The 27,313-nt window shown below is 42.0% G+C and overlaps 1 protein-coding gene across 1 annotated transcript in view; it reads right to left on the bottom strand.

Moving 5' to 3' along the window:
* Positions 1–27,313, bottom strand: part of SLC28A3 (solute carrier family 28 member 3) — an 82,155-nt gene that overhangs the window by 11,675 nt on the left and 43,167 nt on the right. The window contains exons 5-14 of the mRNA XM_074954061.1: positions 23,191–23,380; positions 20,817–20,961; positions 16,701–16,814; positions 14,225–14,302; positions 5,415–5,495; positions 5,217–5,297; positions 4,314–4,439; positions 2,844–2,974; positions 1,840–2,008; positions 106–303 (exon numbers count right to left, since the gene is read on the bottom strand). Coding sequence (XP_074810162.1) covers positions 106–303; positions 1,840–2,008; positions 2,844–2,974; positions 4,314–4,439; positions 5,217–5,297; positions 5,415–5,495; positions 14,225–14,302; positions 16,701–16,814; positions 20,817–20,961; positions 23,191–23,380 — 1,313 coding nt within the window. The remainder of the gene's footprint in view (positions 1–105; positions 304–1,839; positions 2,009–2,843; positions 2,975–4,313; positions 4,440–5,216; positions 5,298–5,414; positions 5,496–14,224; positions 14,303–16,700; positions 16,815–20,816; positions 20,962–23,190; positions 23,381–27,313) is intronic.

Here is a 27,313-nt window from a genome sequence, read left to right as displayed (position 1 = left end):
GTAATGGGCCATATTCATCCCTGTTGTGATTCCACTAAAATCAGTGGAGTGCCATCAGGTAAGAATTGGGCCCAGTAAATCAGTAGACTAGAAAATGTTACTCACAGTCATATATTGCTTCACGCCATCAATGTACACTGGCCCACCTTTCTCCCGCAAGTGGATCAATGTTGAAAGGCGCTCATAAGCCACAAATTCATTGAAGAAAGTCTTGTAACCGAGGAGTCCACCGACAATAAAACTGTCTTCCCAGTCTACCCCCATCATAAAAGAAAATGGCATGAAGACATAAGCGCAAATGATCTGCAAAATATACAAGACAGAGAGGAGGGCCGGGTGCACAAGCCCAAATATTTGCTAATCACAAAAGAAAACGTCAATCAGAGAATGAAGGTATCTGCTAAATTCTTTAAAATAAACTTCTACATATTTTTTAAAAAAAGTATACAAAAATAGTTCTTGGCATCTTGCTGCTCTCTCTCTAATAGTCTGGGGATTTTTAATGGTAAGGTCTACCTGAATTATCACAAAAGTAGCAATTTAAGACTCAGATCCAACCAAAGTACTTAAGCATATAGTTTAATTTTATGCCTCAAGTTAAACACATGCTTAAAAGCTTTGTTGGCTTGTGGCCTAAAAGGGGGGCTGTGGTTCAGGGAATTGGTAAGAGAGATGGAGGGTTAATTTCTCATCTGACATAATCTGGTAAAGCTACACTGAGAAAATGAGTGTTAAAAAATGTTAATTAACATGTTTTAATTACTATGTTGACCACCACCTAGGGTACACAGCGTTTGTCTATATATAAAAGATGTACAGCTTTAGCTATATTGGTATAGTTAAGCCATATACTCCCTCCTTGTATTCTTCTTATTCTTGTATGGGAAGAGGAATAAGCTAGACTAGTATAAGGCAACTTTATACCAGTATAATTGTGCACTTTTAGGCTGATAATATTTTGGTAAAAAATATCACCCCCATGACCAAATTAGCTATACCTGTTCAAAAACTGCACCTAGACCAGGCCAGAGACAATCTGGTTTAAAAAGACTCTTAGCCCAGCAAAAAAGATATAGGTATGTCTTACAATAAAAATCTACAAACTCAGCTAACACAAGTTTGTCTAAACTAGGAACTAAGTGCAGTTTCCGATACACCTGATTTTCCCCATGGAAGGGCTGGTCTAAACTGCAAAGTTAGGTCACCTTAACTACACCACTATGGGCTGTGAAAAATTTCACACCCTGTCCGATGTAATTAAGTTGACCTAAGCCCTGATGTAGACACTGCTAGGTCGACAGAAGAATTCTTCCATTGACCTAGCTCTCAAAGAGGTGGATTTATTACAGTGACGGAAGAACCCCTTCCATCACTGTAGTAAATGTCTACACTGCAATGCTATCACTGTGCTGCTGTGCCAGTTCTTGTGTAACATAGCCCTCACAAGCTTTGCCTAGGTAAGGATGAAAGATTCAGTGCAGTGGTCTGAAGCGAAAGCATTGTGGGTGTTTAGTGAAGTGTTAATTATGTGGCTGGTGCACGCAAATAGCTATTCTGGTTTTTCTATTCATTGAAGGTAGCACTGGCACAGACTAGAGCTAAAGCAAACTCACTCTGCACAAAATGGCAGTCTCTTTGGGGTGAAGTCATAGACATTTATGGCTACAGAATGTTTACATTGCAACAGGTATTTTTCACAGATTATCTTGTTATACAGGGATTTAAAGGAGTTCTTTTTAAAAGAAATATATATTTAAATATCCAATGTTTGATTAAAAAATCACTGGCATTTTTCTTTAAGAAGGACGAATCATGAAAAAAAAGTTATGAGGACAATACCTCAAAGTTCAGCTGTGGATAGTTAAACATATTCCCCAACCAAGACAGTGCTGAATCAACGAAAGAGAGCAAAGCAAGGAAGGCGATCAGGTTCACAGCAATGTTCGCCACCAATGGGATGGAGGCAGAGGCACCCTGACTAGCAGCTTCCAGTAGGTTTTTTGAGTCTCTTTACCAAGGAAAACAAAAAGAGACATTTTCCAGTTCATGGACAAGTTGAGAAACAGTAAAGGTTACACTGCAGTTGATTATAAACTAGCTATTTACATCACTGGACCCACCTGGCGCTCTCAGGTGTTCTGGAGGGGTTGCAGAGGGGCCACCATGTGAATGAAGCCTCTAAGAGAAATTCTGGCAGACTCAGAATTCCTCCCAGGAGATCCTAGAAAGTGACCTTGAGGATGGCCTCAAGCTTTGCCATCCTTGGAAAGAGTGGAACATGCTCCTCATTCTTCCCTGGCTCTTTGGGGCTTTGATCCAAGGCCTTCTACAGTCAGTTGCGGCACTCTTTCTATTGACTTCAGTGAACTTTGGATCAGGCCTGGGCACCGCTCATGCCTGCAGGAATGAAGGTGTAGGCACTATGCTCACCACAGGGTTAAGGTCAGGCCTTACACAGAGGTGCAAGCTGATGAAGAGAGGCTCCTTGCATTTTCTGCCTCTTTGCACTCCTCCACAGAGATTTTCTTGATCAAAAATTATATGCACTGAATGCTCTGATTTTTGTATGCAAAATAATCCACGCACCTTCGCTTTTGCTTACAGACATTTAGTAAGTGCTTCTGAGTAAAGCAAAGGCAACAATAAACAAATAGAAAAAATCCCGTAGAACTGTATTGGACTTTTGCAGTTCTGTCTCTGTGAAAATGCCAATGGGACAGCTAAACCTCTGTACAGCTCAGTGTGTAATTAGTGTAATGTGTGCAAAAGCAGTGTACAGCTCTCATCAATATAATATTTGAGCACCTATGTATATTGCTGTTTCTAGGCATAGATCTACTTACCCTTTCTCCATTTTTATACCACTCTTCAGAGTTATTTGGGGTATTTTAGTCTCAGGCCAGAATAGTTTGGAGATAGCCAGTGATGCTGGTGCTGACATCACAGAAGCAGTTAGTAAATGGGAGGCTGAAACCTGGAATTCCAGATGCCAGAAAATAAGCTTTGGTCAATTCATCTCAACAGCACATAGAAACAACAACAAAAATTCCAGAGAAAGGCAATGAAAATCATTAGACACCTGGACGATTTTTCATACAAAAAGAGCTTGAAAGAACCACCATTGTTTATCCCGGAAGAAGAGTAAGCAGCAGTATGATACAGGGATACAAAATAGTGAATAGTATGGAGAAGGCCACCTGTTTACCTCTGGTGATAACACCCATCCCAATCTGGTGGCACCAAGTCCCAAATACCGAGGTGGGCTAGGGAGAGGAAGAGTAGCACTCCTGAGGGTGAAGCCAGCTTTCAGGAGCAGTGACTCCCACTGGCAGAAGCTGTGGCAAAATCAGCAATGGGGGAGTGAGAATCAGACCACGTAGCCTCAAAGCCCCTGGACAGCAGTGATGTCAGCAGACTGCATTCCTCAGCTGGAACTCTGGACATTCTTTCCTTCTTGATTGTTTGGCCTGACCTCCTCCTGCCTATATTCTTTCCACCTTCTCCCACACAGCCCCACCTGCATCTTTTCATCCCTCACCTCCTGCAGTGTCTTGCATCCCCTCCTTCCTTTTCCTATTCCCTTAGTCCTATTAAACAATTCCCCTCACACTGCCCTTATAATGTATATTTTTAATGGGTTGACAAACATCAAGTTAGTTCCATAGTCAGCCTGATCATTCTGCGTGTATGTTGTATCCCTTTCCCTCATCTGTCTGTCTTGTCAGTTTAGACTGTAAGCAATTTGGGGTGGGAAGTGTCTTTTTATATGATTGCCTAGCACAAAGGGGCCCCAATCCTGAATGGGACCTTTAGGTGCTACCATCATGTAACTAAATAATAATAAATCTCCGAAATATCTGATTGAGGTCACTGCCAGGATCCTGGAGCAGTTGAACCATGGGTATATTCCACTATGCCAGTTCCTACTGCATGTAAACTATAAATATAAATACATCCATTATTCCCTCTGCACTGGAGCTGGATGAATCTCTATATTACCGAGGTAAGCATTTCTGCTACTGAATGCTGCACTAAAGGTCAAATCAATGGGTTTAGTCTTCCATACACATATGAAAATAGAGAATTCCTTGTAGTCATAATGGGAATTACACATATAAACCTTGGACACATTGATGGAAGCATTAAACCCACTATTGGTCAGGAATCTCAGCTACAGACACCTTTCTGATCAAAAGTGCTGTTTGAATTTGAATCCATAATACCCTGAAGGGAATTAGGAGTGCTACAGGTGCAACATGTATAGGGGATTTGAACACGCACTATATTTTCATGATTTATTTTCCCCTCCTTACCCCAAAAGAAATGTATGCTCCTAAGACACTGCCAGCGATGGTTGCGAACCCTGAAGTCATGATCGAGTGGAGTTCAGACTTGGTGACGTACGGTAAATAGGGCCTCACTAGAAGAGGAGATTCTGTCTGAAAATGAGAAGCAACTGTCAAATGAATAATTTTGGTATAAACTCTCATAGAGTGACAAGTTATTTTATGAATTAATGCAATACACAGTTCTATCACAGTGTCTTTGGTGTTATCAGACAGTTAATGTTTGTGCTGATGAATGCTCTGAATATGCATGGGGCTTTCTCAAAGCTAAGTGCTGTTTTTCAGGTAGTGCAATTGTGCTGGACACCCACCTCGCCTGGCTGAAAGTCATTTCTTGGGTGCTGTAATGTAGTGGTTCCTAATCTGTTTTTTTTTTTTTACTGGAATCCCCATTGTCCTGTATGCCTTTGGGCCATGTCCTCACAGTTAACCCCTTATCTTATTTTTCTGCCATTCTCTCTCCTGCCCTTTTCTGTTTCTGTTCACTTCCCCCCCCTTCTTATCCTATTTTCATTTTCTACCAGTTTTTTATTTTTTTGCTTTCTTCCTATTTTTAGACTAGTCTACTGCCCTCTTGACGGGGTCTGTCTCCCAGCTTCATGCCAGAGCTTCATCTGTGAACATAGTATAACCTTCAGCACTTACCTGATTGTGTGTCATTGCTGATTTATAAACTGATGGAATTCTGGCTTCCAAAAAACCAAGCACCTGACCTGGTGCATTAGAGTCCTAACTTCACAGAGAAGGGATGTTTGTTGGAAACAGAAGCTCATTAAATGGTGGTATTTCACTTTCCATTGTCCAGGATTTCTGTCTTTTAATAGGTGGGTGATTAAGGATACTAGCCTATTTTTCTATTTCATAACTCACCTGTCCCACAAATATGTTGCCAGCTGCTACTAGGGACTCAACAGGAGATGTCCCCAAGGTAACTTGCATTATCCAACCAACCTAAAAATGATAAATATTACATTAAAAATGCCACAATTTGACTCTATGGTTGCAACAGCTGTGTAATACTTGAATATCTCAAATAAAAAGCATTAACAAAATTCCATGCCATGGTACCTTTTTAATGAGCCATTGCATGAATCCAACATGGTAAAGCATAGACATGACTGTGCTGAAGAAAATCACTATTGGCAGGACCTAATTTGGAAACACAAAATAAAGTAACTTACAATTTTAAAGAGTTTTTCTTTTCTCTCTGTCTGAAAGAAAAGGCCAATGTCTTTGAGATACATTCTGGTTTTGAAATCTTTTAAAGATCTTGCAAGCTCAATCATTTAACCTCAACTATTCAGTTCAGAAATTGTTTTACTCTGGAACTCCTAGTATTGTTTTCTATGTAGAGGTGTTGAGTTTGGATGAATTGCTTTTCATAGATTTGGATACTTTCCAGCTCAAACTGTGATAGTTTTGTAATGGTTTCATAACAATATATTGCAGGTTGGCTGTAGCCATGTTTAAAGCAGCTCAGTAGTCAGCCACTCAGATACCTACTGGACATTAGCATCTGCAAATATCTTGATCAAAATTCTGTAAACTTTGTGCATGTTTCAGATGTGGGATTTGGTAGACCTGTATTGCAAAGTTCAGATCTGGAACAACTTACCTACTGTGTGACAGGGTGCTAAGCAGAAAACTGCTTAGCCAACCCTGTGTTACTCCAGCTCCAATCACGGGAGGTAAATTGGAGCTGGGTAGATCACCTGGCTCTGATTGGGGAAGCTAGAACAGCTACTGCCTCATCAGGCTGGGGCTGGATAAGAGCCCCAGGGGAAGGAAGCAGAAAGAGAGAAGCTGCAGTAGAGGAAAGGCAGTGAGGGGTAGTAGAGAGAGATAGCTTGGTATCTCCCCCGCCCCCCCACAGTGGACTGTAAGAAGGGGACTATGTGTACGGTGGGAGCATAGCTTGTAAATAAAAGCACCAGGTGACCACTGCGCCAAGGTCTTTGTGTGACTTTTGCAGTCCAGCGGGGGTAGGAGCCAGGAAGGCCCTGCAGGGACCCCGTTACACATTGTTAAATGAGAACATAAGAATGGCCGTACTGGGTCAGACCAATAGTCCATCAAGCCCAGTATCCTGTCTCAGACAGTAGCCAGTGCTAGATGATTCTGGCACTTAGGGGTTTAGGGGCACCCAGAGCATGGGGTTGTGTCCCTGACGTCTTGGCTAATAGCCACTGATAGTGGAAGCCACTATCCTCCACAGTTACCTAATTCTTTTTTGAACCCATTTATACTTTTTAGCCTTCACAAAATCCCCTGGCAATGAGTTCCATAGGTTGACTGTGCGTTATGAGAAGCAGTACTTTGTTATTTTTGTTATAAATCTGCTGCTCATTAATTTAAGTGGGTGACCCCTCATTCTTGTGTTAGGTGAAGAGGTAATTAACACACCCTTATGCACTTTTTCCACACCATTCATGATTTTATAGAGCTCTATCATATCCCCCCTTAGTCATCTCTTTTCTAAACTGAACAGTCCCAGTCATTTTAATCTCTCCTCCTATGGAAGCCGTTCCATTCCCCTAATCATTTTCAATGCCCTTCTCTACATCTTTTTGAATTCTAATATCTTTTTTGAGATGGGGTGACCAGAACTGTGTGTAGCATTCAAGGTGTGGGTGTAACATGGGTTTATATCGTGGCATTATGATATTTTCTGTTTTATTTTCTATCCCTTTCTTAATGGTTCCTAACATTCTGTTCGCTTTGTTGACTGCTGCTGCACATTGAGTGGATGATTTCAGAGAACTATCCACAATGACTCCAAGATCTCTTTCTTGAGCGGTAACTGCTAATTTAGACCCCACAACTTTGTATGTATAGTTGTGATTATTTTTTCCAATGTGCATTACTTTGCTCTTATCAACACTGAATTTCATCTGCCATTTTGTTGCCCAGTCACCCAGTTTTGTGAGATCCCTTTGTAACTCTTCGCAGTCAGCTCTGGACTTAACTATCTTGAGTAATTTTGTATTTTTTGCAAATTTTGCCACCTCACTGTTCACTCCCTTTTCCAGAACATTTATGAATATGTTAGAACAGCACAGGTCCCAGTACAGACCCTTGGGGGACCCTGCTATTTATCTCTCTTTTGTGAAAACTGACCATTTATTTTTACCCTTTGTTTCCTATCTTTTAAGCAGTTATTGATCCATGAGAGGACCTTCCCTCTTATTCCATGACTGCTTAATATGCTCTAGAGCCTTTGGTGATGGACCTTGTCAAAGGCTTTCTGAAAGTCCAAGTATACTGTATCAACCGGATCACTTTGTCCACATGCTTGTTGACCTCCTCCAAGAATTCTAATAGATTGGTGAGGCATGATTTCCCTTTACAAAAGCCATGTTGCCTCTCTTGTTCTGTATGTATGAATGAAAGGGAAGTTTTAATCTGGATCTTTATAGATTTATGGAACAGACAAAAGGTTCAGGTCCAGATCTGGATCCAAGTTTCCCAGAAGTTTGAGAGGGTTTGGATCAAAGGTTTTGGTTTGGACCCATGTTGACCTGACATTCACAAGATCAAGGGCAACTTGCTTATCACGCTCCAGTCTAGTTTAGCTGTAGAATAACAACATATACAGTATTAACAAACTCCTCCTCTTGTCATAAGGGGAGCAGAGCTCACCTCAATAATAACACCAATTATGTCCGTCTTGGATGTTTGAGCTTTGCAGTGGTGAGCAAAGTCACTAAGTTCCTTAAAAGTAACTCCATTGTATGGCAGTGAAACTGAAGGAAAAGAACTTTCTTTAAACATACGGTTTAAAAGAATCACAAATGGAGTAACACATGCATGGCCCACAGTCTGGCAGGTAATTAGCTGCTTTTTGTTTTTCGTCCTGAATTAAAATTGGATCATTTGGTACGTATATATTTTAAACACACAGGAACTCAACATTTCTATGCTAATATGTAATAGGGAAAAAATCTTTCAGTAGAGGTTCACGATAAGCCAGAGAGATTAGTAATGTTTAAACTAATACCTCTAAAGCCAGAAAGCTTTTTAATTGTGCAACTGAAGGAGTCACATGTCATAAATAATGAACATGAACAGAATTAAAAAAAAGTATAAAAAATCAAATGCATCAGTACTAAAGTATTTGTCAATAAATTCAGTTCTTAATTCTCCAGAGGAAAATTACTACCATAACTTACACTGATGAAGTTTGAAAAACACCCCCTCTCAAAATATATTAATGTGGCTCATAGTCATAACTGCCTCTGTCCTTCAAAAGAGTTAATACTGGGATACTTCTAGCTTGACCCTGTTCCTCTAATGCATTTAATCTTTTAAATTGATACTAGCTGACAGACAGGGGAACCTTTAGCATTATCTTGTGATGCATTGAGGGTTCAGGAATGAGAAGTATCACAAAAGTGAGATTAAATAAACCATCAAATAGCCACCACTCTCTTTTTCTAGGCATAATCCTTACAGTAGGTCCCATCCTTCTTCTTATCCCATATCCTATACTTAAACTTGTATCCCTACAAGAGATGCAGCTAAATGGAAATTCCTCAGATTCTTGGAACATGGTTATCCAGCAGGAAAGTACTGCAGGGAGAGGAAGAAGACTGGTGGCCACCAACCTCAAGTAGCAGATGATCAAAATTACAAGCAAATATCCTTTCCTTTCTCACAGCCCAACTGGAGGCAGAAGGTTTCAGTGTAGCTGTGGGAGTGTGTGACAAGTTGGAGAGGGAAAGAAAGAATGTGCCATTTAAGATCCGACACTTGCTACCCCTCTGTCATTCGCACTACACATGTCAATGGCCAATGCTGTTACAGGCTTGTCCCTGATAAAATCACTTTACAAACTGTCTTTAAGAAACTGAATTTTAAAAAGTGGTTTCCTGTTGTGCACCTGAAGACAATTACAGGTGCAGTTTTTGTTCACACAAGTCAGGATGTTCCAATTGTGATCATCTGCACCCTTGCCTGGGTATGGAAAGTAGGGCGTTTGTTTTTTAAAAAATCAGTCCCTGATTATTTAATATGATAGCAACTTGTGTCAATGGCTTCAACAGAAAGTGGCACACAATCAATTACCATGTATCTAATTACTGAGATGACCTGTCATACCTAGGCTAGCTTTTATCTAGAGCATGGAGGAGTCAATTTGGAAATGTCAGACTTTCCTTCCCTAGTGTGACCCAGAAGAACTGAACTACATGCAGCATGCGATTAAACTATTTTTACACGTTGCGCCCACCCTGATTTCTCAGTTGTGCTGTGCTCACTGGCCCATATTAGACAAACACAAAGAAAAAGCCCTTAAGGTAACATTAGGGGGGCTGCAAAAGCAGAGCTGTTTTGAATGAAGGAACAACAGCCTTAATTCTCACAATATGCCTAGGTCTTGCAGGGTTCTCTAAATAGGGGGCAGTCACACACATTGTAGATATAGAAAAATCTATGCACAGCAGGCCAAATTAAGGGTACAGTATCAGCCTTTCCTTTTCTTTGTTGGGTTAGTTTTATTGTCAAATACATTTCACAGTCTAAGGTTAAACGCTCCCCTCTGTTCTTCACCAGGGAGCAAACATGCAATGATTGCTTGAAACTGGGCTAGAAAAAGCCGGAGTAGGGTGGACACGAAATGTTGTGCTTCTCAGGCCCCCAGGTAGTTCTTCTTCCCGTGCACCACTCATTTGTAATTCTTCAGGTGTATGGCTACCTGAATCAGAGATAAAAGGGAGATTTTTCCTGTATGCCGCCGCCGCCTCCTCCCCCACCATACTTTCAAGGCTGTAACCATGCATGAAAAATGTCAGCCCAAAGAGAATACGTAAGAGACAATTAAGAGTAAGGCTATGATTTAGTCACAGGTATTTTTAGTAAGTCATGGACAGGTTGTGGGCAATAACCAAAAAGTCACGGCCCATGACCTGCCCAGGACTTTTACTAAAAATACCCCTAACTAAATCTTAGGTGCTGGGTACGGGGGTGCTCCCACAGATGCTGCTGCTCTGGAGGGGGGAGGTTCAGGGGGATGCTGCTGCTCCTGGCGGGGGAGGCACTCCGGGGCCCCACCGCTGCTGGGGGGCGGGGTGGCCCTGGGCCCTGTTGCCGCTGCTGCTTTGGGTGGGGGGTGGCCCTGGGCCCTGCCCCCACTGCTGCTCCAGGTGGGGGCAGCCTGGGGCCCCGCCGCTGCTGCTCCTGGACTGCTGTGCTGGGGCAGTGCCCGGCACCAGCTGCCTGGGGCCCACCCGAGCAGCGTCCAATGTGGCTGGACATGGGGCTGCTCGGGCAGCCATGGGGTCGGCCGCACTGGCCGCTGCAGGAGTCCTGGAGGTCCCAGAAAACCACTGAATACCTTATTCCGGGAGCTCCATGAAAGACACTCAGCCTTGCTTATGAGCAAATGTAAGAAGGTCAGAATAGAAGCTGGAACTCAGCCACAACTACGCCCTGTTCTACCTGTGCCCAATATGCTATGCTAATGCCCATGAAGGTGAGTAAGGGCTTGTTTCTGTGGGAAAGTTTCACCAGTTATACCAGTATAATTATACTGGTGTCGTTAAACCATTATAATTATACCAATATAACTCACTGCGTGGACATTCATCTACCAGAATACAAGAGTCCTCATAGGGAGTTATGTTGGTATAAATATAGCACTTTAAATTCACATTCTACCATATACCAGAATTACTTCCTTGTGCAGACAAGTCCTAAACCAGGAATAAATTAAATAAAAGTGAACATCTAAATGGAAAAAGTAAGTATCAAAAAGCTTTTTACGATTTCATGTCTGTTACATTAATTGCTATTAGTGAAATAACACCCCAAAGAAAATAGAACTCTCTCGTTGTTATGCCTTTATAATGTGTTTTTGATTAGCCACACTGTTACATCCACTACTAATTCTGATAAATATGAGAAATCACCTTTGGACCTATAAAAATGTCATTTGACTTCTCAGCCATGTCACCTACTGTGTATGTAGCGCATGACTCTGAGATGCTGAGTACTCAGAACTCCCATGGAAGCCTAGCATTGTGGTGCTCAGCATCTTGAACAATAAGACCCCAAATAAGAAGCAGGCGGCAGATGATGTATAGGTGCATTCTAGGTTTGAAATCTTTGGCAGATTCTCCAACCTCAACCATTCAAACTAGACCCTTATATTTAATGAACCAGAAACCTCTGGCATAAATAAAGAACAAGCAGTCAAAATAACAAAAATCCAATAACATTTCATCTCTAAAGAAGTATAAAAGATTTAATTCTGACAAGTAAGTTTTAGCTGATCTATTTTTACTTATGTCAAGAGGCAATTTGGTGTGATCTTACTTTATGGAGCTGGGAAAAGGGTAGCATCACCTGCCTACAGAAATAATATTTATAATATCTCTGTTAGTGAGAATAAATATTTAAAATAATGGGTTTAATCTTGACTATCTGGGCTATATTTTCAAAAATAGGTCTACATTGGGCCTGAAAAATATGCATGTGTACACAGAAACATGCAACAGTATGCGTTTAAAATTAACCATTTTCTGCATGTATATACATATTTTGCATGGATAATTACTGCTTTTGCCTGTGCCTGCCTATTTTATAGGCACAGCTTGGGTACCTGTTTTTGAAAATGTTGCTCTTTGTGTACTTAGTGAATATGACTGCAGAGGATAAATCCTAGTCCACGTTTTCAAAGACACTTGCTCATGTATATCGGGATGTGCTCTTCTGTGTGCACGGGAGGATGGCTATGTACAAAATTTTATGCATGCACTTACTCTAAGTATCATTCTGATTAGAACTGTGTGCAGCCAAAGTTGGGGTGTGGACATTAAGTCTCATTGCAGGCACTGGGTTATTGCAAAGGGGCAATCCAATTATCCTGCCCGTTCCCCCCGTCTCCTGGGCCAACATAGTTTTGGGTGGTACCTCATTATCTCTTTGAAGCTACTGCAAAATCCACTTGCAAAGAATGGAAGATAGTAATATCACTTTTGACCAGCTTGATACCCACGCACTGGAAAAAGTATTGCAAGAGTTGGAATAGGCAGGAGGTAAATGGACTGGCTGCGTCTGTCTCCTTAAATGTATCTTTTACTCAAGTTGGAGGAAGTCAAAATCCAAGATAAACCATATTGATGATCAGCCAGAGGGAGGATAAGAAGCTATTTATGCACCAATGTGTCCCAACTGCTGCTTTTTTTTGGCCTACGGTAGGTGGCCCATAGGTCAATGGAGACTGATGGGAGAGACAATCACCTTCAGACTGGCACCAGCTTGACACATGATTAGCATGCATATTCCTAAACTGAGCCATGTGCAATTCTGAAAATAAGCAGCCTACGCACAGTTTTGAGGCCCACATCAACCATGCAGCCCATTCTAACTTGTCTGTCCTTCAGTGTGAACATATTCTGCTAGTATCCAATCCCACTTTAAAATTTCCATGTGTGTCTTTCTCCAGTTCATCTCATAGAAAAAGGCACATATGGATGTTTGAACACATGCAAACTTCTGAAAATGTAGCCCTAGCTAACATATCAGTGCACAACATGTCTTTGTCACTACTGGAGCATTTTTTAAAAAACAGGCTATAGGTCCATGTGCAATCAAGCTCCTATTCGTGCAATGCACTCACCATGCTTTCACAAAACATAGTGACTGAGCATAGAAATGGTCACTTAGGTGCCTGACTGTGTAAAAGTGAGAGATGGTTGGAAAACAGAAAAATTTAGCACCAAAAAAAAAAAAAAAATCAGCAAAAGAACCCCAAAATTTCAACAAAAACCAGAAGGGAAAATATGTTTTTTTTTCTTTCAAATATTTTTTTTTCTAACTATCCTTAGTAATAGCCCACTATAAATGCACAATGATGGGAATTGTGCATGGAAGCAGAGGCATAGAATTTCTCATGAATTGTGTACTACGTGGATCTTGGGCCTTCAAGGTGGCAGAGTGATTCAGCAGGTGAAGTATGAAAACACAGTGTTCCCCTGACTGGATTTTATCACTCAGTGTTGTGTTCAAAGTGCACTAACTATTTTCTACAAAAGAAACAAACCAGGTTGGTCTTATATAGCTAGAAAGCTAAATGAGAATAATTCCAGTCTGGGCTATCACCTCAGTCTATGGGAGAGAGAAGGTATAAGAGCTTGGATAGAGAGACATTTCAGCTTCTTATCTCCTGGAACAATGGGATCAGTGACAGCCCATTTCCCAACCTATCTTCTCAGGAAGGGAGAGGAAAGATAACTTGCCTAACTGTCGGCTCTTTCAAAGAAAGGAAGTACTGTTGATCTGTGCAGAGAAAGCCTTGGGTAAATAAATGCTTAATTCAAAACATCTCCTCATTTTGTCCCCTAAACAGCTATTTTTATGGAGTTTCTTGCCTTCCTACTAGTGAACCTTATTGGCCTGCAGCCTCCAGCCCTGCCTCTTCTTAATTCTTTCCACCTATCCATGGTATTTATGAGACAGCTATTTCCATGATATCTCAGTACTGTCATCTTTCCCTGAGTACTTGTGGGAGGGAGGATAAGATAGGCAGAAGTTAACCCTCTGGTTACCACTGACCAGTTAAGACCCCTGTATCTTGTCATGCCTCCATTTTGAAAATGTCTGCTAATAATGTCATTGTGTCAAAAATGTAAATTGCTGCAGCTGGGTTAAATGCATTTAAAGCAAACAAATACATAACATTAAATGGCAAGTTTAATCCCCAGTTCCCCAACTTTTTCATAGTGTAGGTCACGTCTTAACGCGGAGATTGTCCCCTGGACACTTCCTCTCCCATTGGTAATTGCATACATGTTGTAAATCATACATGGAACATGTTTTCCAATGAGACTCTTTTTGTGATCAACTATATGTAAAATACAACATATATAATAGCTGTTTACCTTAAAGGCAAAGAAATGATCTGTATATTTTTCACCAAACACAAATTTAGCGCCATTATCAGAGTATTCCAGGAAAATCTAAAGAGAAAAAACGAACAAACAAAGCATCTGTTATAAGCAGAGGGTCACTGCTAAATAATAAGCAAACATTGCACAGATTTAAAAAAATTAGAAAGGGTGAGACTGGCTGTTGGCCCTATTGCAGGTGCTCGTGGGGAGATGAGGCGACTTCCTTCTGCTCTGCATCTTGTCCAATGAACAAGTACAATTGTAGTTCAGGATCTGCTCTCTAGGACCAGTGGTGAACAGTGCTTCAAAGGGAGCAGATGAGAGACATAGCCATAAGTCACACTTGCCCATCTGTGCCAGACTACTGAGCTGACCAGCTGTGGAAAGGGGAGTAGTGTGCACCATCCTAAACCTTCCCTTGGGGTGGGGCAGAACCACCCAGCCACCTGCTCATTATTAATTAGTATTATTTAGTATTTGTGTTACAGTAGTGGCTAGTGGTCCCAGCTGAGATTGGGGACCCATTAAGCACAGTTCAACATGTAGTAAGAGACAGTTCCTGCCCCAGGACAGTGGCGAAATGCTAGTCCAAAGGAAGTGTTTACTTTTCACTCTGCACAGATGCCATTGAGGTGCATTTGCAAATTCTACATAAACCTCTTCCTGTTGGCAGAATTTCACAGAGCAATTATGAGCAATAAGTTAACCATTTTCAAATTGAAGCCTGAGGGTAAAAAGAAGATATTGTCAAAAGAATGGCCATGTGCCAGGTAGGATCAATGTTTGAGCGGCCCAGCCCCCTCTGAGTCAGAATGGCAAGGAAAGGATGATATTTGAGGTTGAAAACACCAGGGACGCTTGTTTCCTGGAGATTAGTGGACATACTTCAGGGTTAATTTCTGAATGGGGGTAATTATATTTTAATAAAAATTTTATGTGGGAATAGTGCCACATTATTTGTCTACATTGGATTATTCAACTGTACCTTTTAAGAGCTATCAGAGAGGGACACAGTATCTTTTTGTGCCAAAAGTTTGAATTCCCCTCACTGTATAACACTTTGCCTACCTTTTCCATTGTTACTCTCCAGCAATGGATGATTTTTTTTCCATCAGTTGTCTTGCAGGTTGGCCACATGTAGGAGCTCAGACTGGATGCAGCATCCACTCCAGCAATGCTACAAAGTCATGCTAGTCTCAATGAGCAGCTCTTTATGCAGAATTCTATCTCCATCTCCACTTGTGTTTCTGCCACCAATGCTTGAATTTGATTCCTTCTGTTTCTTCTATCGCAGGTGATCTGAGAACCATGGGGTCGGTGGGGACAAGGAGTGTAGGCTTTGGTGCTAGAGTGACAGTGGCTGTGGTGATAGTGTCTCATTAGATCTTCTATTACATGGCATTTTAGTGGACAGAGTTTCTTGCAAGGATGTTTCAGAATTGGACCATGAGCTTCTGTGAGTGGACCAGTATGATACTCTTGCCTGGTGATTGGGTGGGTTCTGATTTCAGCCCAAATGAGGTGATGGTCAATCAAGAATGGGGCGTGTTCTAATTGTTGTTTATTAGGCCTGGTCTACATTACAGGGCTAGTTGATGTAAGCAGCCTTGTGTCAACGTCTTCACTTAAATTTGGCTCCCAGCAACATAAGTGCCTCTCTACACCAATTTAGTAACACCACCTCCCTGCGTGGCGTAGCCTTATGGTTGCTGTAATAAGGTTGACCCAGTGTCAGTGTAGACACTGTGTAGCTTATGTTGACTGTTACTGGCTTTCAGGAGCCATCCCACAATGCCCCACACTGACAATACAAATAATACAAGTGCTTTTGGTAAGGACGTGAACAACCAACACAAGAAGCCAAGTGTGCACATACACAAGTGATTTGATAATGGTGGTGGCTGTATGACAACGTAAGTTAGGTCGACATAATTTTTGTAGTGTAGGCATAGCCTTAGGCCTGACATTTAGGCATAAGAATAACATGCTCATTTGAAGACAGTATGCAGAGAGAAATGAGGTGACTGGATCTGATCACTGGGCAGGTTACCCCACAGAGGACCCTATTTCTCCCAGGAAGTCAAAACAGTAAGGATCTGATTCTGCTCCCTTTGACTTCTATGGCAAAACTCCAATCGACTTTATGGAACACCAGGTGCATTAGTCTGGGAACAAAGCCACATTTCATCCCAAGAGGAAAAGAGGGTGACAGTTGTGTTCAAGAAACAAACGTTTGACTCTGATAATCTGGCTAATTGACTGTTTCTAGTGCTGTATTCATGTGTAACAGAATGCAGCTCTTCTGAATAATAGGTGACTGCAGACTTATACTGCGTAGAACATATAAAACTTTCTCTTATTAGTGTCTTATTTACTTTTGCAGTCAACATGCTCTGGTTCAAATATAAATACTCTAATAAAGAAAATGTTAAAAAGAAAAGAACTCTTTTTTTGGCTAATGCCTTACCTGTATCTGCCTACCCAGCCAATTAAATACATCAAATCCTGCTTTAGTCCTCAGAGTAACAAGTCCAAGAATAAACTGCAGTCCAATTCCCCAAAATACTGGTCTCCAGGCAACCTAGCCATACAGAAAATGAAAATACAGAAATCACTTGATATGAAAAGAAATATATTAGTTTAACATACATATAATTAATGATACATTTAGCTACATTGTAGTGTTTTGGGGCTGCCAAAATGGAGCATACAGAGATTTCATCTCTTTGGGTTACCACAGCTGCCTTCCTCTTTACTATGGAGTGATGGATTAATGCCAACTCCCTCAATGTGATGCTCCCTTTTGATCCAAGTTAGAATTGCTCAGATAAAGATGGAGCAGTGCATGCTGAGCCCTGAAGAGCACAAACCATGAATAATAATAAGAAAAGAACAAGAGACACATTCCTCCCTGTGTATAGTACAGAGGGGAAATAATTGTTATGTGAATGCAACAGACAATGAAAATGTTAGCACATGATTCTTCTTTCATCATAGCAGTGAATATATCACTAGATGCTAATATAACATCATGATGTTGCTCATATAACTGGATAAAGCATTGGACTGAGAAATAGGAGACTACTATTGTCTCACTATGTGATCTGGGTAAGTCATTGCACTTGACTATGCCAGTTTCCCCATTTGTAAAATAGGGAGAATGATGCTTCCCCAACTTTGTAAAGTGCTTGAACATCTATGAATAAAAAGGGCTTATAAGAACCTGTGGGCTCTAGGGTGCTGATGCTTCTGCATAGGAAGTTTAGGCTGGGTTTTTGTTAGAGGAGCCCCTGAAGCTAGATACTGCAGGAAGTACCACCCAGCAGGGCCTGAGTGGCTGCCCTGCAGCCCACTGATAAACTAGGAAGCCAACACAGGGAGCTGTCTGAGCAACAATGCTTGCTTGCTCGTGCTCTAGGCCTTGCCTTGCTGTGGACCCTAGACTCTGACTTCTGACTCTGGTTCATCCCTGACTGCTGCTTGCCTGCTGCCTCTAACTAGGTGCCTAACTCTGACTTCCTGGTATCCTGACCCAGCTTGATGCTGACTTTGCTACTTCCTTCCTGCCTGCAAGGTGTTCCTGAGCCTAACTTTGTGGTATCTGGCTTGCCCCTGACCCTACTACTTGTCTTCTGACTGCAACTAGCTAACTGACTGGTGTATACAGGCTGCCCACGGCCTGCCCCTGACAGGGCTACATGCGTGTTAAATGTTATGATTATAATAATATACAAGCATTCATTATTGGGTTATTCCATCTGGAAATGTCAATTGATGACTATAACCCTATACTTCAGGCTTTCTGCTCTGCTATCACAGTTTGTATATTGTAAATCTGATCAATTTACAAGGACTGAAGTAAGGTTCAGCCTTGCTGATTTGCTCCCACTTTAATAAAATAGGCCAATTAGATGTAATGAAGACCCATGGGAGAACACCAGATTTGGCACTTATTAATTCTCACTTCAGTTGCTGGTAGTAATGCTTTGCAAAGGATTATGGGCAGTGATGGGCTGCCAAAATCTTAACAACCAGTTCCCTATAAAAAGTTCTGATTTAAGGGATGTGCCACAGTATGTATTTTTTGCACCTTTCTCCATAAGTGGCAGCAATGCATTAAGTCATTGGGAGTCATACTTAACAATAAAAAAAATAAAAAACATTTTTACATGTTTATTACAATAGAAACAAAGTATTGCTTTATTAAACACATATCAACATAACGAACGAGGCAAGTGCGACCCCTGTTAATAAAATAATAAACTAGACCAGGGGTGGGCAAACTTTTTGGCCAAAGGGCCACATCGGGGTTGCAAAATTGTATCGGGGGCTGGGTAGGGAAGGCTGTGCCTCCCAAAATAGCCTGTCCCTGCCCCCTATCTGATGCCCACCCATTTCCTGCCCCCGACTGCCCCCCTCAGAACCCGCAACCCGTCAACCCCCACCCCCGCTCCTTGTCTCCTGACAACCCCTTCCCAAGACCCACCACCCTAACTGCCCCCCCAGGACTCCACCCCCTACCCAACTTGCCCCGCTCCCTGTCCCCTGACTGCCCCGACCTCATCCACCACCACCCTGACAGACCCCCGCAACTCCCATGCCTACCCAACCCCTGCCGTTCCCCATCTCCTGACCACCCGCCCAGAACCTCTGCCCCCTCCAAGCGCTCCCTGCCCCTTATCCAACCCCTCCTCCCAGCCCCGGCCCAGCCCCCTTACCATGCTGCTCAGGGCAGCATATACGGATGCCACGCAGCCTGCTGGAGCTCGCAGCCCCACCCCCTTACCATGCCACTCAAAGCGGCAAGAGCTGCCGAGCTGCCCAGGAGCAGTCCAGAGCGCTGGCGCCGGCGGCGTGGCACACTGTGGCTCTGTGAGGGGGGGAAGGTTGGGGAGGGGCCAGGGGAGCTCCCCGGCCGGGAGCTCAGGGAACTGTAACAATTTTTAACAACTGGTTCTAAAACTGCTTCAAAATTTAACAACCGGTCCCAGCTCACCACTGATTATGGGGTAAAAGCCAAACAGTCATTATTCAGGAACAGAAGGGGCTGTCAGGAGGACAGACTGAAAAAATAAGCATCCTCATGGAGTTCTGTGTGTTGCTCTTTCCCTTGGCTATGGAAAGCTTCAGCATAGGTATAGAAGTGTTACAGGAAGCTTTGTGAAATCTAATGAACCAGACAGTGGATTAATGTATGACTCAGATGAAAAACACTAATGTTATGCATAAAAACAGCAAGTAAAAATTGAACAGGGATTTGTGGCAATCAAAGCACAACCTTTACAAAAATCTCTCCAGTGCAGAGTACTGATGCGGCTATCACATTTCCTTGGAAAACAAAGATAAATAAACCAACAGGCATATTTAGAAAATATAGTGAAGGGGTAAATAGAGTGAATTAGAGCAGAAGCCTTGCACCTCTGAGGGCCTTTGAAATAATACTTTGCACCCTACATGCTTCCTATCTCTTTCCATGTAGTTATACCCTACCTAATGCTCTAATAGGCCTGGCCATTGCTACTAGAGAAAACAACATCTCTAAAGTACAGATTCATTTTGTACTCAGTCCTTAAAAATAGGCAAAACTCCCATTGTGGCAAATCCTGAAATTAATAGGAGTTTCATCTGATTAAGGACGCAACGTAACATGAATAAGGACTGTAAGATCTGGTCCATTGTTTTTTAAAGTTTTAGGAGATACTGAAGTGTACTTCATTCCATTTTTCCATTGATGCTACCCTTCTCTCTTTTACTGGATACTACTAAAACAGATTCATGCTGATATCCTTCTAGCAAATGTGTCTTCATTGTCAATAGGATTATTTGAACATACGTAGAAAGGGACTTAGACCATTGAAGCCTGAGTGCCAGCCAAACAACAAAGATAATTTTCACCAATTGACCCTGAGCTATTTAATGTAACATGTACTGTGGTTTTTACATGAAGTCAGAGTGAAATGGTTTCTTTTCTTACTATAGAGAAATGGTGAAAATGTACTGTATAGACTTGTATTTTAATTTTACAGAACATAGAAAATGTTATAGTCAGAGTCTAAATCTAGAGAATCCTGGATTTTCTATTGCTCTTATTGGTCACAATTTTGCAACTCCCACTCGCATTTTCTTATTCAAATTGAGTAGTGTTGTATGTAAACAGTTCCACTGACTTCACAAAAATACACCGTGACTTCAGTGGAACTCTTAACATGAAGTACCACTCAGCGTTAGTAAGGGTTTCAAAGTCCAGGCCCACTGTGACTGCTGGATATCAGAACAATGATTAAGATTTTTGTAAGTGTACAAGTATTTGACCAAATGCATCCATGCATATGACCATATACGTACCTCTCAATACTACATTAAAAAATAAAGTTGCAAAGTCCAGCACTCAACTTAGGAAATGCCAGAATTCAGGTTGCCTGTGCAGTACAGTAAATATTGTAACTACAGTTAGGTTTGTAGATAATTTATATAGTTATGTGTAAATTGCAGTTGGCGGGGTGGAACTGGTCAGCCCTAGTGAGTACATTCTTAAGACCTAGTCAAAACGAAGGAAAAGATCAAGAGTTAGCCAAATACTTACTTTGGTTGGGTATTTGGAAAAGATCAACGTCAAGAGAAGATACATCACAAGCCCACCAAAGGAGATGAGCTGATTGGTTCCCTGTCTGGCAGTGTCAAAGATGAGCCAGCAAATGATAGCTGCAATTAGAGCTATCCACACCACCCTATCAAAAGGGAAACAAATATAATATCATACACAATATCTTAATAAAAAGAAGAGATATCAATTACTCCAATTTCTATTTTATTTTAGTTTTTTCAGACCAATACTGCTACATCAAATACCACCCATCCCAGCCTCTGAGCACCCATGGCAAATTCTTAAAAATACATCTCTACATAAATAGGCAATTACCCAGAGATAATATTACCCCAGCAGCAATATGAATATCATAAAAATCTGTCACTCACATAGGGTGACCGGATAGTAAGTGTGAAAAATGAGGATGTGGGAGGTGCCTGTATAGGACAAAGCCTGCCTGCAGAGGGGGGAGGGACTGAGGAATCTGTCTGTTAGCCCATTTTAAACAACAACATCTTCTGATACCTATAACCAAAGAAGGAAGCAACAAACAAGCTGCACTTGGTTGTCATGAAAAAATGTGCAGGGATGGAACCTTCCGCTACTGTAAATCAACAATCTATTTTATATGGCCCTCACTACTGTATTATCTGAACACCTCACAAACATTCATGTATTTACCCTAGTAAAACCTGTCTGTGGGAGGGCTTTACTGTTATCCCCATTGTATCAATGGGGAACTGAAGCATGCAGACCAAATAACTTGTCAGTGGTCAAGCTGAAAGTCCCACACCAGCACAGAATTGAACCTAGGTTTGTCAGGTGCCAAGCTAGTACCCTAACCACTAGACTAGCCTTCTTCTGTATTATTAATCAGCATGTTTATTATGCTAGGACCTAATATGGTCCCTGCCCTTAAGCACTTACAATCTAAACAGATGAGACACAGGGTTGGGGAAGGGGTAGAATGCACAAGCAGAGTGAAAAATGTGATGGCAGAAAATGGCCTATTACTTTTGGGGTGGGTTTACTTAGGAGGGGATCAGGAAGGGAAGTGGGTTAGGAGGATAGGGAAGGGGAGAAGATGGTAAGAGGGGCAGGTGTGGTGTGAACCTGAGGTAAAGAAATAGGGTGAGGGGTGGGTTATAGCAACTGCCAGTTAGCACAGAGCAGAGAAAATCTAGTTAAAACTGTAGAACATTCTCTGAATGTCCAGAGGTCCTGGCTTTGGCTGCTTCTGTCTCTTCTGGCTAGAGTGTCTGACTGGCTCCTCTCTGCAGTTTTCTACCACATGCACCATCTGCATCCTACCGCCCCCAGAATGTGTGTGGGGCAGTAGGAATGTGTTCTGGGTCCAGGAATGTGTGTGGGGCAGTAGGAATGTGTTCTGGGTCCAGGACAGTGCTGGGCAGAGGGGGTGTTCCCAGCTTGTTCCCATTTTGCCCCCTCTCTCCCAGTGAACATGCCCCCACTATGACTACTTCTGTTCTTACTGCTTGGAGACAATATAATGTTCAACTTTTATAATTAGATTGAGTGGTGTGTGTGAAGACCACAGGATGGATACACTGGTGTCAATCAGGATTAACTCCAGTGAAGCACTGGATTTACATCAGTATATGTGAGAGAAGAATCAGGCCCTTTATGAGCACACAGTCATTTTCCACTAGAAAAACATGTGAAAATCCCTGCTATTAAGTGCAAACAGATCCCTCCCAAAGACAAAAAAAAAAAATTGCTCTTCAGAAATATTTTTGAGCCCTAGAATAACTGAGAAAGGGGTGTGAACTGCATCAGAGGCAGGCATTTTGGCCAATTTCCTTTCCCTTTTGTGTCGGGATTTTAACTGGATGGGAACCTTTAAGATTCCCCTCCGGCACATCACTCTAATGTAATATTCCTTTTGCTGCCAGGTATTAGTTGATCCTAATTGCTCCAAATAACCAACCACTTTGTTAATAACATGTTATTTTGCACAGTAGACATGTTTGTCTCCTGAGGGGTAAATTATGCTCAGATACCACAGTGATGGGGCCATACAAGTACCTAGACAGATTAGATATAGATATAATACATTTCAGACTTCAGCAATTTGTTCATCTTAGATATGTATAAAGCCCTGAGAATTATGCTTTATAATGGGGAACCTGACACAACTTGAGTGCTAAGTAATGGTTTGAATAGCAGTGATCTAATATTGGAGAAGGAATCATTCAGGGTGCTTGCATTCACATTCACTTTCCAATGAAAACAGTAAATGGTTTTTAAAAAATGGTCCAGTGAAGTCCTAAATTTATAAACAGCTAAAAGGCTAAATTAACTTAATGGCATTATGTCCCTCTGCATAAAGTAAGAAGCCAGTTACATTTACCATTTTAGCCAAAACCACTGTCGTTTCAGAAACCTTTCACAAGGGGAAAAGAACTCAGCAATTTTGTCTTCATGTCTGGCCATTAAAGAATCCCAGCAGATGAAGAAGATGGCTAGAAGAGTGAGTACAAAAAGAGCCAGGGCTCTCTGAAAATTCAGGACACACGCTGCAATGACTATCACCAGGTAAACTGTCAAGGAAACAAGCATACGTATGTCAGTTACATCTGTCCCGTAAAAAAAGCAACCAAGCCAAACACACAACAGATGTCTATTTACTTACTTGAGCTTTAATTAGGAAATAGGAAAGTAAAGCCCTAATTCAGGAAAGCACTTGAACATGTACGTAAATTCCACTTGATTTCAATGAGATTCAATGATGAGCTTGAAGCTAAGCATGTGCTTCAGTGCTGTCCTGAAGGATAGCTTCGTGATTCCTGGCTTAAATATGGACAGTGCTATTACATACAACATATTCAATCACTATCAAATCCCATCACTGGGAAGTAGGGAAAGAAAGGGGTTCTGGTGTGTGTCCAAAGCCAAGCCCATTTTTAAGGTAGCAGCAAGGTAATAATAATAACCCAAACTCATAAATAGCACTATTCATCCTTAAATCTCAAAGAACTTTACAAAGGAGGTAAGCACCACTAGTAGTGTTACATATGGTGGTAATGTCCACAGTTTCATTAAAAACAAAACCAGTGAATGTTCATTCAGATTACAGGCCTGGTGCCAGAAGTATGGGGTGATGTGATGCAAATAGTTGTAAAAAGTAGACACGGAATTTGGATAATGCACTGTAGTTGGGTTAAGGGAGTTTTGAAGGCTGAGAGCCAGTAAGCGGGCAGGAAGTATTTCTAGGCGAGAGAGAGAGAACTAGGCTTTGCGGCAACAGTAATAACAAAGCTACTACATTGATGTGCGCACTATAAACACTTCAGGGATAAACAGTTATGAGGAAGGGGAAAGCAAAGCAGTTAAATAAGAATGGTTGGAACCTATAGCTAGCAGATGGGATAGGCGGAGAGATGAGATGAGACCTGGCTCATGGACATGGGGCAGGGATGAGGAATGGATAAGTAAAAAAACCAGCAGAGAAGAACTAATAACAACTGATTTAAAGTGTACATTAAACAATAATCCACAGATTAAACAAGAAATAATTCTGTTTCTGTGTTAAAGTAATCTAAATAAAAATTCGCTTTTAGGGGCTTCCATGTTGTACTTTTGGCTGAATAAAGCCTACCATATATTAGAAGAAGGCAGTTTCTTTGATCACTGGGGCAAAGTGAAACATACTACGGAACAGCATGTGTTCTGTGAACAAACCTCAGCTGTACACGCAACACCATCCACAGCCTCAGAAACAACTCTGACATTATAATCAAAGGGGCTGATAAAGAAGGTACTGTAGTCATAATGAACATGTCGGATTATGAACAGGAGGCTGCCAGGCAACTCTCCAATATCACATTCTACAGGCCACTATCCTCTGACCCCACTGAGGAGTACCAAAAGAAACTACACCATCTGCTCAAGAAACTCCCTGCTACAGCATGGGAACAAATCTACATGGACACACCCCAAGAGCCCCGACCAGAGGTATTCTATCTGCTACCCAAGATCCATAAACCTGGAAACCCTGGTCGCCCCATCATCTCAGGCATCGGCACTCTTACAGCAGGATTATCTGGCTATTTGGATTCTCTCCTCAGGCCATACGCTACCAGCATTCCTACCTGTCTTTGAGACATCACCGACTTTTTGAGGAAACTACAATGCATTGGTGATCTTCCTGAAAACACCATCCTGGCCACCATGGATGTAGAAGCTCTTTATACCAATATTCCACATGAGGATGGGCTACAAGCTGTCAAGAACAGTATCCCTGATGAGGCCACGGCACACCTGGTGGCTGAGCTTTGTGACTTTGTCCTCACCCACAACCATTTCAGATTTAGGGACAACTTCTACCTTCAAGTCAGTGGCACTGCTATGAGTACCCGCATGGCCCCACAGTATGCCAACATTTTTATGGCTGATTTAGAACAACGCTTCCTCAGCTCTCATCCCCTAGCGCCCCTCCTCTACTTGCGCTACATTGATGACATCATCATCATACGGACCCACGGGAGGGAGGCCCTTGAAGAATTCCACCTGGATTTCAACAATTTCCACCCCACCATCAACCTCAGCCTGGACCAGTCCACACAAGAGATCCACTTCCTGCACACTACAGTGCAAATAAGTGATGGTCATATAAACACCACCCTATACCGGAAACCTACTGACCGCTATACTTACCTACATGCCTCCAGCTTCCATCCAGGACACATCACACGATCCGTTGTCTACAGCCAAGCCCTAAAATACAACCAAATTTGCTCCAATCCCTCAGACAGAGACAAACACCTACAAGATCTTTATCAAGCATTCTTAAAACTACAATACCCACCTGGGGAAGTGAGGAAACAGATTGACAGAGCGAGACGCGTACCCAGAAATCACCTACTACAGGACAGGCCCAACAAGGATAATAACAGCACCACTGGCCATCACGTACAGCCCCCAGCTAAAACCTCTCCAGCACATTATCAACGATCTACAACCTATCCTGGAAAACAATCCCTCACTCTCCCAGATCTTGGGAGGCAGGCCAGTCCTTGCTTACAGACAGCCCCCCAACCTGAAACAAATACTCACCAGCAACTACACACCACACCACAGAAACACTAACCCAGGAACCAATCCCTGTAGCAAACCTCGTTGCCTACTCTGTCCCCATATCTACTCTAGTGACACCATCAGAGGACCCAACCACATCAGAGGCTCATTCAGCTGCACGTCTACTAATGTTATATATGCCATCATGTGCCACCAATGCCTCTCTGCCATGTACATTGGCCAAACCGGACAGTCCCTACGTAAAAGAATAAATGGACACAAATCGGACATCAGGAATGGTAACATACAAAAGCCAGTAGGAGAACACTTCTATCTTCCTGGACATTCTATAACAGATTTGAAAGTAGCTATCCTTGAACAAAAGAAGTTAAGAAACAGACTTCAAAGAGAAACAGCAGAACTAAAATTCATTTGCAAATTTAACAGCATTAATTTGGGCTTGAATAGGGACTGGGAGTGGCTGGCTCATTACAAAAGCAGCTTTGCCTCTCCTGGAATTGACACCTCCTCATCTATTATTGGGAGTGGACTACATCCACCCTGATCAAATTGGCCTTGTCAGCACTGGTTCTTCACTTGTGAGGTAACTCCCTTCTCTTCATGTGCCAGTATATTTATGTCTGCATCTGTAATTTTCACTCCATGTATCTGAAGAAGTGGGTTTTTTACCCATGAAAGCTTATGCTCAAATAAATCTGTTAGTCTTTAAGGTGCCACCTTGTTGTTTTTGTGGATACAGACTAACACAACTACCCCCTGATACTTGTGAACAAACTGAGTGATTTAAAAATAATGGTGCCTATTCCATCTTCCACGATATGCATGAAACTGGAAAATATTAGTGGAAATAAGGAGAAGCATTCACAGATTTGCCTCTGTAAACTGGACTATGCAACAAGGGCCTGACTCACAGCCTGCTGAAATCAATGGGAGTCTTTCCAATGACTTAAATGGGCTTTGGATTAGGCCCCAAATTTGCTGCCTGCAGTAACTAGCTACAAATGGATTTGGCACATGACAGCTTCCTGGATAAAATGTGGGGCAACAGAATACTTAATATACATAAATAATTACCTGCTTTTGCATGCTTATAACAATGAAACAGTATTTTGTAAGGCAAGTTGTTACTTGTAGAATTGATATATTAAATATTGACTTGTTCTTGGGAAGCCTCTCTCTTGAGTTATTCTGCAAGTTATTCTAAGAGTTTAGGTAGGAGGACCTCAAAAGGAAGCTCACAAAAGGACAGAATGGAACAACCCAATTTACTGCACAATCAGGAGAGGGACAAACAGGACCATTTGAATGAGTTCTCTACGTATGCTGGAATGCCGAGGCTTTGTGGCATGACCTTTCCATAATGAAACACTCTGGTGTGGGCACTGAATGGCTCAGAGAACGTTAATAGGACAAGGAGCCTTTCACTTCTAGAACAC

Source organism: Natator depressus, chromosome 5 (genome assembly GCF_965152275.1).
Source record: "Natator depressus isolate rNatDep1 chromosome 5, rNatDep2.hap1, whole genome shotgun sequence".
Taxonomy (NCBI): Eukaryota; Metazoa; Chordata; order Testudines; family Cheloniidae; genus Natator; species Natator depressus.
The sequence above is the reverse complement of the archived record's forward strand: the minus strand, read 5'-3'. Positions and strand labels throughout refer to the sequence as shown.